The 13,483-nt window shown below is 39.8% G+C and overlaps 1 protein-coding gene across 1 annotated transcript in view; it reads left to right on the top strand.

The window, feature by feature from the left end:
• Positions 1-13,483, top strand: part of TTC6 (tetratricopeptide repeat domain 6) — a 285,618-nt gene that overhangs the window by 129,234 nt on the left and 142,901 nt on the right. The window contains exon 6 of the mRNA XM_007938570.2: positions 6,284-6,425. Coding sequence (XP_007936761.2) covers positions 6,284-6,425 — 142 coding nt within the window. The remainder of the gene's footprint in view (positions 1-6,283; positions 6,426-13,483) is intronic.

The following is a 13,483-nucleotide window of genomic DNA, read 5'->3' on the forward strand; positions in this document are numbered from 1 at the left end:
CGATTGGAAATATCATGGCTTGTGTCAGGCACACCTTAGTCCTCAAGGAGACATCCTTGCTCCTCAGCACTTGAAACAGTTCCTTCATGGCCGACCTGCCCAGTGCTACGTGTTGTCTAATGTCCTGACTGCTGCTTCCATTGGTGTCGATTGTAGAACCAAGCAATGTGAATTCTTTGACAACCTCAATCTCTTCTCCATTTATCATGATACTGCTTATTGGTCCAGTTTTGTGGATTTCTGTTTTCTTTATATTGAGATGTAATCCATACTGCAGACTGTATTATTCAATCTTCATCAGTAAGTGCCTCAAGTCATCCTCACTTTCAACAAGCAAAGTTGTATCATCAGCATATCTCAGGTTGTTAATGATTCTTCTTCCAATCCTGATGCCATGTTTTTCTTCATATAGTTCAGCTTCTCAGATTATTTGTTCAGCATATAGATTGAATAAGTATGGGGAAAGGCTACAACCCTGATGCACTCCCTTTTTGATTTTAAACCATGCAGTGTCCCCTTGTTCTGTTTGAACAACAGCCTTCTGGTCAGTGTACAGGTTCCTCATGAGTACAATCAAATGTTTGGGAATTCCCATTCTTCTCAATGTTATCCATAATTTATCATGACCCACACAATCAAATGCCTTTGCACAGTCAATAAAACACAAGTAAACATTTTTCTGGTATTCTTTGCCTTGAGCCAAGATCCATCTGACAGCAGCTATGATATGCCTTCTGAATCCAGCTTGCACCTCTGGAAGTTCTCTGTCAACATACTGCTGTAACCGTTTTTGAATCATCTTCAGTAAGATCTTACTTGCATGTGATATTAAGGATATTGTTCGATAATTTCCATGTTCTGTGGGATCATAGGAAGGACATAGGAAGGACAAATGACCACCCCAACATAGCACAGTTTGTAGACTGGAGCTAAAATCCTGGTTTTTATATTCATTCCAAAGTCTGGCTCTTCTCACTATATCAGTGATTTTTAAATTTCCCAGAGCATAATGACAACCTGGGGTGTTTGATAAATGTAAAAATTCCCAGGCTCTATACCAACCTTGGAAACCGAAGGAGTGGTCACTATGAGTCGGGTCCAACTCGATGGCACATAACAACAACAACATACCACACCTACTGAGTTAAGATTTCTGGAAGAGGGTGTCTGGGAAGCATCTCAGGTTATTCTTGTGTTCAGGCTGGTTTAGGCAAGACTGTAATACATCAGTTGTTCTCGACCTTCAGTGTACATCAGAATCCCTTGCAGGACTGGTTAAAACAAAACTGACTGAGCCATACTCTCAGAGGTTCTGATTCACTGGGTTTGTGATAGGGCTCAATAATTTGCATTGCTAACAAGCTCCTCTGTGATGCTGGGGAACACACTTTGAGAACCATGATATTACATCATGCTGATCTGTTTTCAGTTCCCCAGGGTAGGATTTGGGGCTGGCCTTGACTGTGGGCCTTTCCTCTCTCAGCCAAAATTCAACAATGATTATTTAAAAACCAAACCCAAATCTACTGTGGCCTAGTCAATTCTGATTCACTGGGCCTTGTAGGACAGAGTAGAACTGCCTGATAGGGTTTCCAGGGCTGTAAATCTTTGTACTGAAGCAGAGTGACACAGTTTTTTCAAGTAGAGTGCTGGTATATTCAAACCGCTGAACTTTTGGTTAGCAGCCAAGCACTTAAGCCACTGTGGCACCAGGGCTCCTTCACATTTATTTAACTCTGGTGCTGCAATAGTTAAAGCATTTGCCTGCTAACCAAAAGGTTGGCAGTTCGAACCCACTAGCTATTTCTTAGGAAGAAGATGAGGTAGTCTCCTTCCTCAGACTCCTTCAGTAAAGATTTACATCCTCATAAACCCTATGGGGCAGTTCTGTGTCCTGTGGGGTCACAGTAGGCCAGAATTAACTCCGTGCAGTGGGTTTGTTTGTTTTTATATTCATATCCATGGGAGACAGAAAATGAATGAGAATCACTTTTTTCCCATAAACAGTCTATTATTTACTGTGAATAAGATATGCAGCTAGAATGTAGTATATTCTATAATGAAGGAGCAGATCAAACACAGCAGGAAAACTAGGGAGGCAAAGATGAATTTTGACTGAGGTGACGAGTATTTGCAAAGGAATCATGGAGGAGTTGAGATTTGAGCAGGGTCTTGTGTTCATTTTCATACTAATCACACTGTACTATGCCTGTTGGTTTGACTGACTTCCTTATTGTTCTTGTAGTAATCACAGCATCTAAGGCACCTTTTGTAGTGTGAACAAAAGTTAGCCTGGGGATTGGGGTGGGAAGTGGGAAGACAGATGATGTCCTCTGTGGAGGACTCTGTTGGCCAGGCTGATGATGTTGGGTTTTATACTGTGCATGTAGTAATTAAAGTATTTAGAGACTTGATGGCAACTCTGGCAGGGGCACGTAGCATGGGTTGGGGGAGGGAGAGTCTGAAAGTAAAGAGCCAGCAAAGACAATGTCATAGGACTCAGATTGGAGAAAATGCAAAGGATAGAAGAGCACTGATGAGGAAGAATGAACAGGGCTAATGATTATTGTTGGGAATGACGGAGAAGTTGATGATGAAGAGATTTTTAGTCTGACCACTGAAATGATGTTTTCAAAAGGGGAGAGCTCTAGAAAAGCTTTGTTATTATTTTCTGGAAACAAATAAGGAAGCAGGGCAAATCTGGAGATAAATTTCAAAATAAGTGATTAATCTGTGTCATATCAGGAATGGTTGCTAACCATGGGTAGCCTTTCCACTAAACCAAAACCAAAACGAAACCCACTGCCATTGAGTGAACTCTGATTCATAGAGATCCCCATGGGGTTTCCAAGGCAGTAAATCTCTATGGAAGTAGATTGTCTCATCTTCCTTCTGCAGAGTGACTTGTGGGTTTGAACCGCCAACCTTCAGGTTAGCAGTCAAATGCCTTAGGCACTGCACCACCAGAGCCTCCTATTTATGCCTATTAGAACTAGTACTCTAAAACATTCTATGACTTTTTTCCCTTTCCTTTCAATCAACCAAAATTCCTATTTTTTAGTACTGTCTTGGAATGTGAAAGGACAAAATTCATGAAGATGTGAATAACTTTTACTACCCTGTTTTTGGCGTAGGGCCAGAGAAAAGTACAGAAATGCCTGAAGGTAGCTGTTTAAGTCACCCTCTCCTCCCTTAATCTTAGACATATGTCTAAGATATGTATGTACCCTCTTAACTTACCCTCCTTCTCCCTAAGCCTTATCTTATTCTTTTGTTTTTTGGAATATATCAATCAGGATTCAGTTGAAGAAAACAAGCATCTTTAGGTACTTTAAGCAAAAAGGAGTTTAGTGAAGAGAATTAGGTGCTTCTAAAATCAATGGAAAGTTTGGAGAAATATCTAGGCGAACAGGGCTTCCAGTGATGGCTTTCATAATCCTGTGCTTGTATGGATGCCAGCGGAGCTGCTCCTTCTGGCACAGTGAGCAAGGCACAGTTTCTGGGAGCCAACACTGGCAACATATCCCCTTAGTGGAGATTCAGAGATCAGGTGGCCAGTACCGTGGCAGCTTTTGACTCTGGAGCCACACTATGTTTGTTACAGTCACTGGCCAAAAAAAAAAAAAAAAAAAAGAGAGAAAAGAAAGAACTGGAGCAGCACTGCTACAAAAGAAATCAGTGTTGCTATTACTGTGTATGCCCATAGAAATAGCAGCAACTTCTCCCTTCTAAATCGTATGTGAGAGAAGTTAAAAACAACAACAAAGAAGTTAAATTGTATGTAAGTGCATCTGACTAGTGGATCTGATGTCACGTATGGAACCCTGTCTGTAGAGGAGTTTTTCTCTCTCCATCCTCTGCAGTTCAGGAAACACACTAGAAGGATGGAACAGGTGGGAGTTGAGCTTTAATATTTCTTTGAATTCAAATATTTGACTGGGTGACAGAGTTGTTTTTTTTCCTCTATAACCTACTTTGGCAAGGCCCTGTTTTCTCCATCCTAGCTCTGGGTGGGCCTGCTTCTCAAAAGCCAGGACTATAGTATCTGACGATTTCAACTTACTCCCTGCCCTCCCCTCCTTTTTTCATTGTGCTTTGGGTACAGATTTACAAAGCGGATTTGTTTTACATTCAACAGTTCATGAACATTTGATTTCACAGCCCCAATTACCATGACCAACCATACAAAACTCTCCTCCGCTCTCCTCCCTGTGACCACCCCCTCCCTGTGCCCTTCTTATCTATGCATTCCTGTCTGTCCAGCTTTCCCCCTGTGTGAATGTTGCCCCTCTGATGTGTCATGGCTGATTGATCCAAGGGGTGCATCTCCCTAGAGCAGGTGGGTGCATCACCCTGGGGTAGGTGTTCTGCATGTAGGTCTTTCTAATGCTGACTTGAGAGCCAATCCACGGAAGTGAGCCTATTTCCAGGCCTGAAAGATATCCCAGGGCCATAGTCTCGGGGGTTCTACCAATCTCTACTCTACCAGTAATTCTGGTCATGTTTGTGGATTTCAACACACTCTTAAGAAACTAAACTCAGTAGGGTTTGTGCATTCTTAGTCTTCATTTATGGTGGCTCATCAAGTATAATTGTTCATATAGTGGTTTATAAACAGACTAGAGGACATACAGATACTTGTACACCAATATTCATTGAAGCATTATTCACAATAGCCAAAAGATGGAAACAATCCACATGTCCACCAACAGAAGAATGGATGAACAAAATATGGCATATACATAGAATGAAATATTATTCTGCTATAAAAAGGAATCAAGTTCTAATATTTACTATGACATGGATGCACCTTGAAAACAAGTAAAATAAATCATGCACAAAAGGACAAATATTGCATGATCACATTTGTATGAAATATCTAGAAAAGACAAATATAGAGAGACAGAAAGTAGATTTAGTTGTTACCATAAGCTAGAAAATGGAGGAATGGGGAGTTAGTGCTTAATGGGTATAGGGATTCTGTTTGGATTGAATAAAAAGTTTTGGAAACAAATACTGGTGGTGGTTGCACAATATTGTGAGTTTGATTAATGTCATTGATTGTATGCTTGAAAATAGTTAAAACAGCTAATTTTATGTTGTGTATATTTTACCACACACACACATGCACACACATAAAAGTTAGAGGAAAACATTGGTGGTAAATACTGTCATGTGAAATCAGTATAACTATAGTCTATATAAACTGACTTTATATTCATTTTATATTTCCTTTACAATAAATGTTGCAATACAAAATTTATGCAAAACTTGGCAGGAGTCACTAATGACACCTTCAAAATTTATTTGCCTTCAGATTTTACTATATCTGATATCTCGCAGGATTAATTAAGGTTTTTGTTGGTGTGTTTTGTCCCTCCTGTGTATATTCTTGTGGATATATTCTTGCAGGCTAGAAGGGAAGACATGATACCTAAAGAGTTTTCTGTTTGTCTTAGAAAGGTGTGAATCATGAAGAGCAAACCTTCATGTGAGAAGGCAGTCCTACTTGTGATCTGCCCCAGTCTAAGAGTTGAAACTGTTTTCTGTGAGCTTGGAGTGGGGAGCAGGTCAGAGATCAGAAGGTGAAGAACTTTTGACTTCTTTCACAATCAGGCTTTCCTAGGGTGAATTTATTATTTCAACGTTAACAAAAACGAAACCATCACAAAGGTTACTACTAAAATGTATTCAGAACTAAACACAAGTTATTTTGGATTGTTGTTGCTGTTACATGCCGTTGAGTCCTTTCTGACTTACAGTGACCCTATGCACAGCAGAAGGAAATGCTGCCTGGTCCTGTGCCAGCCTCATCATCCTTGTTATACTTGAGCCCATCATTGCAGCCACTGTGTCAATCCATCTCATTTGAGGGCCTTCCCCTTTTTCCTTGACCCTCCACTTTACCAAGCATGATATCTTTCTCAGGGTTCCTTCTAAAAACATGACCAAAGTAGGTGAGACAAAGTCTGGCCATTCTCGCTTCCAAGGAGCATTCTGGCTACACTTCTTCCAGGACAGATTTATCAGTCCTTTTAGCAGACCATGGTACTCTTAGCATTCTTCTCCAACACCACAACTCAAAAGGATCAACTCTTCTTCAGTCTTCCTTATTTTGGATTATTCCCCACCTTATGTTATCTGGCTTCTATACAATCTTTATTTAGTACAGGTATCAAATATCAGTATGTTTATTTTGGCAGCGCTATGACACGAAAGCCAACATCTTTGGGATTACCAATGATTTAGAAAATAAGTGTAGTTTTAAAAAATCCCCTTTTAGATTGCTGTTTGGAATTCCTGTTACGGATTACAATCAAGAAAATGTTGCTGTTCCCCCAACAATACCAGAGAAACCACCTGAATTAACACAAGAAACTGGACAGCATTCTTGCAAACCACACTTGCGACTCTTGGGAAAGGAAGTAAGAATTTCTTTTAATAATTAGTTTTCTTTACTGAAAAAGTTCTCAAGCTGTCAGATCTCAGGACACTTTACTCTCTTAAAAGTTATTGAAAATCTCAAAGAACTTTTGATTATGTGGATTATATAAATAGATATTTTCAATGTTAGAAATTAAAACCAAGAAAATATTAAAATATTATTCATTAATTAAAATAATAGTAATAAAGACATATATGTCAACATAAATACAATTTTTGTGACATATAATTATGTTTTCAAAAACAAAAGTTTTAGTGAGAAAACTAGAATTGTTTTGTTTTATTTTACAAATTTCTTTAATGTCTGTCTTCCTAGAAGACAGATGGATTTTCATATCTGTTTCTGCATTTAATTTTATGCTAAATTGTTTTGACTGAAATGCAGGTATGCGTTGCTTAATATCCATTCGGGCAACTTGTGAGAGCAGGTAACCATGGTATCATAACATTATAACAGAATTCAGAAATCTCAATGGGAACATGGGACATAGCAGAAGTACTTTGCTAAATATGGAATTACAATCTCTCTCTCACTAGCTCTCCAGATCCATCTGCCCTAGCCCTTGGATGGCAGAGGGAGGGGGTTCTGGTACCCATCCATGACTGCCTGTCTCACCGTGCCTCAGGCTCAGGCAGGGATGGCACAGATGCCACTGGAGGCTCTGAGGGGAATTCCCCACTGAAGTTGCTGTCCCATTTAGCCAGGGCTAGCTATGTGTCTCCTTCCTTGGTGGTTGCAGGAGGAGGAACAGGAAAGGTGGATAGGGTAGGAGGTGGAGGTATAGGAAGGGTGGGCAGGCTGGAAGAGTTAAAGGCCCATGGGGAATGGGGAATACAGGTAGGGAGGAAGGAAGGAAGAGAAGGGAGCTGGTGGTGGCAGCCAGTTGGACAGTGAGTGCATGGGCTGGTGTAGCTCTCAGAGACCAAGCTGTGACCACACAGAACCAGTGGCCAGTGAAGCCAAAGTTTTCACGTAGTCCTTTGGTCCAACTGTAGTGGTGAAGTTCTTGGGCCCACCTATCTCTTCCAGCCAGGGAGGTATCCTGCAATTCTCTTTCCTATATACAAAAGATGTTCACACAACATCCAAATCTCATAATGTCCTAACTCACAGACTTTGTTGTTGTTGTTGTTATGTGCCGTCGAGTCGACCCTGACTCATAGCGACCTCTCCTTGGGTTTCCAAGGCAGTATCACTACGGAAGTAGGATTGCCCAACCTTCCTTCCGAGGAGTGGCTGGTGGGTTTGAACTGCCAGCCATCTGGTTAGCAGTCAAGTGCTTTAGCCACTATGCTACCAGAGCTCCTAATTCATAGACTTTAAGTGATGCATATTTGTATATGTAAAAAATCTGGCTTCCTACATATGCATAGTATGTTTTAATAGCCTTTTTGCATAACCATGGATATTCTTCTTTGATGATACACCAAAACTTAACAAGTGAGTTTTTTAGAAGTCAATTGTGAGACTTCTACTGGGGAAGATGGAGAAGTACTTTCCCCTATTTTTCGGGAAGGACAACTAAAAATCCTGGGCATTAAAAACAATGGAATCTGAAATGTGGAGAGAAGCCACATTGGCTAGGAACCTCAGGATTCAAGGAATGATGTGAGTGGTGAGTTCCCTGGCCTTTCTTTTTACTTTATACATCACAGACTTGGAGCTGAGGAAGCTGATAATCTGGAAATTCCAACAAATAAAAACAAAATAAACAAACAAACAAAAACAAGCCCCAACAAAAGCCTGCTTACTCTAGCCAAAGGACCAAGAAAGGGACAGGGTAGCAAGACAGAAAACTTTATGTAATAACTGTTCTACTCCAACTGGGAGCTCTGGTAGTGTAGTGCCTAAGGCACTTGACTACTAACCAGAAAGCTGGTGGTTCAAACCCAGCCACTCCTCAGACGGAAGGTTGGACAATCTACTTCCATAGTGATACTGCCTCAGAAACCCAAACGGGTTGCTATGAGTCAGGTCTGACTCGATGGCACATAACAACAACAACTACTACTACTCCGACTAAATACCATAGAAAAATCTGTGTCCATTCAAACCAATAAAAGTCTAATGGGGAGTCTAAACTTCTACTCTTGCCAGATTTAATGAAGCACCTCAAGTCTCCTGCTGGGTGGTGTTAGTGAAAGCTGAGGATGAAGTCTGGATTTTCTTCCCAGAGGATGGTAATGAGGCTTCCCCTCCATTGTGGTATCAGTAGTGACTGCATTGGGATCCTGTACATGTTTCTACTCTCAGCTAGAAGTAAGGAGGCATCCCTTCACCTCTTCATTGTGGTGGTGTCAGAAGAGACCTAGTGAAGAGTCAAGACTTTTATTATCACCCATCTATAGAGATATCATCTTCCTCAACCACTGGGTTGGTGGAGGCCACATGGGAGCAGTTATGAGGCATCCCTACATCTTCCAGCCAGGGAGGTATAAAAAGAGGCCTAATGGGGAGCCAGAACTCCTTACTCCCCAGCAGTAATGAGGAGCCTTTCCACCCTGTGGTTGTCAATGGAGGCTGAGTCCAGGAACTGGACTTCTACCCTCATCTGGAAGTAACAAAGTGGCGTTATGTCTTTCCTTGCTCATGTCAGAGGATGCCAGCTAAAACATAAAGTGTAAATAATATCCAGAGTCTCATAGCCTAATACCCCATTTATCCATATTTCAATAAAAAAAAATAATTATAGCAAAACCAAAAAAAACACAAAAAAACAAAAAAACAACCAAACTCACTGCCGTTGAATTGACTCCGACTCATAGCGACTGCTCCTTGGGTTTCCAATGTGGTATCTCTACGGAGGTAGACTGTCAAGTCTTCCTTCAGAGGAGTGGTTGGTGGGTTTGAATTGCCAGCCTTCTGGTTAGCAGTCAAATGCTTTAGGCACTACACCACCAGAGCTAGGACCAAGAAAATCTCAAATTGAATGAAGAATAGATAACAAAAGTGAGATGAGGGAGGGGTTAGAATTTGACGAAGATTTTAAAGACACCATCATAAATGCTTCAGTGAGTGATTAATACAGCAGTAACAAATAAAATATATAGGAATACTTGAACAAACATTTTACCAAAGAAGAAATACAAATGGCCAACAAGTAAATGACAAAATGCTCAACATCATTAGTCATTAAAACAAATAAACAAACAAACAAAAAAAACCACAACCCACTGCCATTGAGTCACTTTTGACTGATAGTGACCCCCATTGAGTTTCCAAGGCGGTAAATCTTTATGGAAATAGATTGCACCATCTTCTTTCTGTGGAGCACCTGGTGGGTTTGAACTGCCAGCCTTCTGGCTAGCAGTCAAATGCTTTTGGCACTGCACCACCAGAGCTCCTTTCATTAGTCTTTAGGGAATACAAATGAAAACCACAGTGAAATACAATTTTATCCCTACTAGGATTAGATTGTATATATATGTTGTTGTTGTTGTTATGTGCCGTTGAGTCGGACCTTACTCATAGCGACCCCTCCTTGGGTTTCCGAGGCAGTATCACTATGGAAATAGATTGCCCCATCTTCCTTCCGAGGAGTGGCTGGTGGGATTGAACCACCAGCCTTCTGGTTAGCAGTCAAGTGCCTTAGGCACTATGCTACCAGAGCTCCCTATATATATATGTGTGTGTGTATATATATATATATAAAATTTATTTTTTTAAAGAAAATAATGTATTGGTGAAGATGTAGAACAATTAGACTCCTCACCCATTGTTGGTGGAAATGCAAAGTGATACAGCCACTCTGGAAACAGTTTGGTGTTTCCTCAACAAGTTAAAATAGAATTACCATATGGTTCAGCAGTCCTAATCATAGGTATATAACCATAAGAATTGAAATCAGGAATGCAAACAGATATATGTATACCAATACACTATTCACAATAACCAAAAGATGGAAACAACCTAAATGTTCATCAGCAGATGAATGGATGCACTAAAGGTGGTATATACATACATTGGAATATTATGCTACCATAAAGAGAAATGAAGTTCGGATATTTGCTATGACATGGATGAACCTTGAAAACATTATGCTGAGTGAAATATGTGAGAACAAAGATGACAAATATTGTATAATTCCACTTACATGAAATAACTAGAAGAGGCAAATGTATAAAGATCAAAGTTTATTAGTGGTTGATAGGAGGAGGAAAGGAAAAGTCATTGCTTAGAGGGGTACTGAATTTGTGGTAATGGTGGTGGAATAATTTGGAAATAGTGGTAATGATGAATGTTCAGTGTCACTGAACTGTACATGTGAAAACTGTTGACTTGGCAAATGTTTTGTTATGTATATATATATATTTTTATCCAATAAAGCAATTATAAATATAAATGTTGTTGTTAGGTGCTGTTGAGTCATCTCCAACTCATAGCGACCTCATGTACATCATGAGGTCAAAACATTGCCTGGTTCTTGTGCCAACCCCATGATCTTTGCTATACCTGAGCCCATCGTTGCAGCCACTGTGTCAATCCATCTCATCTGGGGGCCTTCCCCTTTTCGTTGCCCCTCCATTTTACCAAGCATAATATCCTTCTCCAGGGAATGGTCCCTTCTTAAAACATGACCAAAGTAGGTGAGACAGAGTCTGGCCATTCTCGCTTCCAAGGAGCATTCTGGCTGAACCTCTTCCAGGACAGATTTGTTAGTCCTTTTAGCAGTCCACAGTACTTTCAACATTCTTCTCCAGCATCACAACTCAAAAGCGTCGACTCTTCTTTGGTCTTCCTTTTTCATTGTCCAGATCTCACATGCATGTGAGGCGATTGAAAATACCACGGCCTGTGTCAAGTGCACCTTGGTCTTCAAGGAAATATCTTTATTCTTCAGCACTTGAAAGAGGTCCTTTGCAACAGATTTGCCCAATGCTGTACGACATCAGATATCTTGACTGGTGCTTCCATTGGTGTTGATTGTAGAACCAAGTAATACGAAGTCTTTGAGAACTTCAATCTTTTCTCCATTTATCGTGATGCTGCTTATTCGTCCCATTGTGAGGATTTTTGTTTTCTTTATATTGAGTTGTAATCCATACTGCGGGAGCTCTGGTAGCATAGTGGCTAAGACACTTGCCTGCTAACCAGACGGCTGGCGGTTCAAACCTACCAGCCACTCCTCGAAAGGAAGGTTGGGCAATCCTACTTCTGTAGTGATACTGCCTCGGAAACCCAAGGAGGGGTCGCTATGAGTCGGGGCTGACTTGACGGCACATAACAACAACAACAACAATCCATACTGCAGACTGTAGTCTTCAATCTTCATCAGTAAGTGTTTTAAATCATCCTCACTTTCAGTGAGCAAAGTTGTATCATCTGCATAAGGCAGGCTGTTAATGAGTCTTCCTCCAATCCTGATGCCATGTTCTTCTTCATATAGTCCAGCTTCTCTGATTATTTGTCCACTATACACATTGAATAAGTATGCTGAAAGAATACAACATTGATATACTCCCTTCTTGATTTTTAAACAATGCAATGTCCCCTTGTTCTGTTTGAATGACAGCCTCTTGGTCTATGTACAAGTTCCTCATGAGCACAGTTGAGTGTTCTGGAATTCCCATTCTTCTCAATGTTATCCAAAATTTGTTCTGATCCACACAATTGAATGCTTTTGCATAGTCAATAAAACACAAGTAAACATTTTTCTAGTATTCCTTCTGCATCTCAAATCATGTTGTTAGGTACCATCGAGTCAATTTCAGCTCAGGGACCTTGTGTGAAACAGAATGAAACACTGCCTGGTCCAATGGCATCCTCACAATCCTTGCTATGTTTGAGCCAATTGTTGCAGCCACTGTGTCAATCCATCTCGTTAGGGTCTTCCTCTTTTTTTGTTGACCATCTGCTGTACCAAGCGTGATATTCTTCTCCAGGGAGTGGTCCCTCATGACAACATGACCAAAGTATGAAAGGCAAAGTTTTGCCATACTTGCTTCTAAGGAGCATTCTGACTATACTTCATCCAAGGCAGATTTGTTTGTTCTTCTGGAAGCCCATGGTATATTTAATATTCTTTGCCCAAACTGTAATTCAAATGCATCAATTCTTCGGTCTTCCTTATTCATTGTCTGGCTATTGCATACATATGAAGTGATTGAAAATACCATGGCTTGGGTCAGTTCCAGTATACATACATAGTAGTATGAGAATCATACCTCCATGAAGTACAGCTTTATTGACTCAAGTTCCTTGCTAAGCACAGCCCCCTTTGTTTTCAGTTTTAGTGACTCACTCATTTTCATTGTTACTAAGGTTGGGACCTTTTCCCTCCACCATCTTCAGTGAGGTTGTTTAAACATTTGTAATAACATATCGTTTTCTTACATTCTAGGTTCCATCTAAGTTTCTTTTAGACCTCTTAAATGATATTTTAAAATTTGTATGCAGAGGTTTACTCTTTGTGCTTATAGAGTGGGTTTTTTTGACAAATGCATAATGTCATGTATCCACAATTATAGTACCATATAGAATAGTTTTGCTAAAAAATCCCAAATTCTTGATTAATTTTTACTTGGAAAAATTTTAGACAAAAGCAGTACTTAAACCAAACTAACAAACACCTGGGTACATGTCATCAAAAATTTGTAAATGTTAGCCTTTTGTCAATACTTTTTTCAGATTTTTCTACCATGAAAGATTTTAAAAATCATTCAATTAAATCCTCTTGTGCTTCTCCTAATTTCACTTCTCTTCCTTTTTCCCCAAGGGCAGTTACTGTTAAAATTCTAATCTTTCCAGTCCTTGGTCTTATATTTTACTACGTGTATTTGTGACCTTAAAAAAATATTTTGTGTGTGTGTGTTCTAAATACATTTATAGAAATGACTCCATTTTGTATACATCTTTCTAAAATTTGTTTATTTCAGTCTTGTATTTCTAAAATCCATCTACAGAGCATAATTCTCGTGTTTCAACAGCTTTATAGTATTTAATTATATGAATATGCTATATTTTAAAATCTTTTTCCCTATTTAAGTTGTTTCATGCCATTTCATACACTGTATGAACATCCTTGTCCATATATATATA

The sequence above is a fragment of the Orycteropus afer genome, unplaced genomic scaffold (assembly GCF_000298275.1).
Source record: "Orycteropus afer afer isolate SDZICR_OR568_19922 unplaced genomic scaffold, OryAfe1.0 scaffold00051, whole genome shotgun sequence".
Classification (NCBI taxonomy): domain Eukaryota; kingdom Metazoa; phylum Chordata; class Mammalia; order Tubulidentata; family Orycteropodidae; genus Orycteropus; species Orycteropus afer.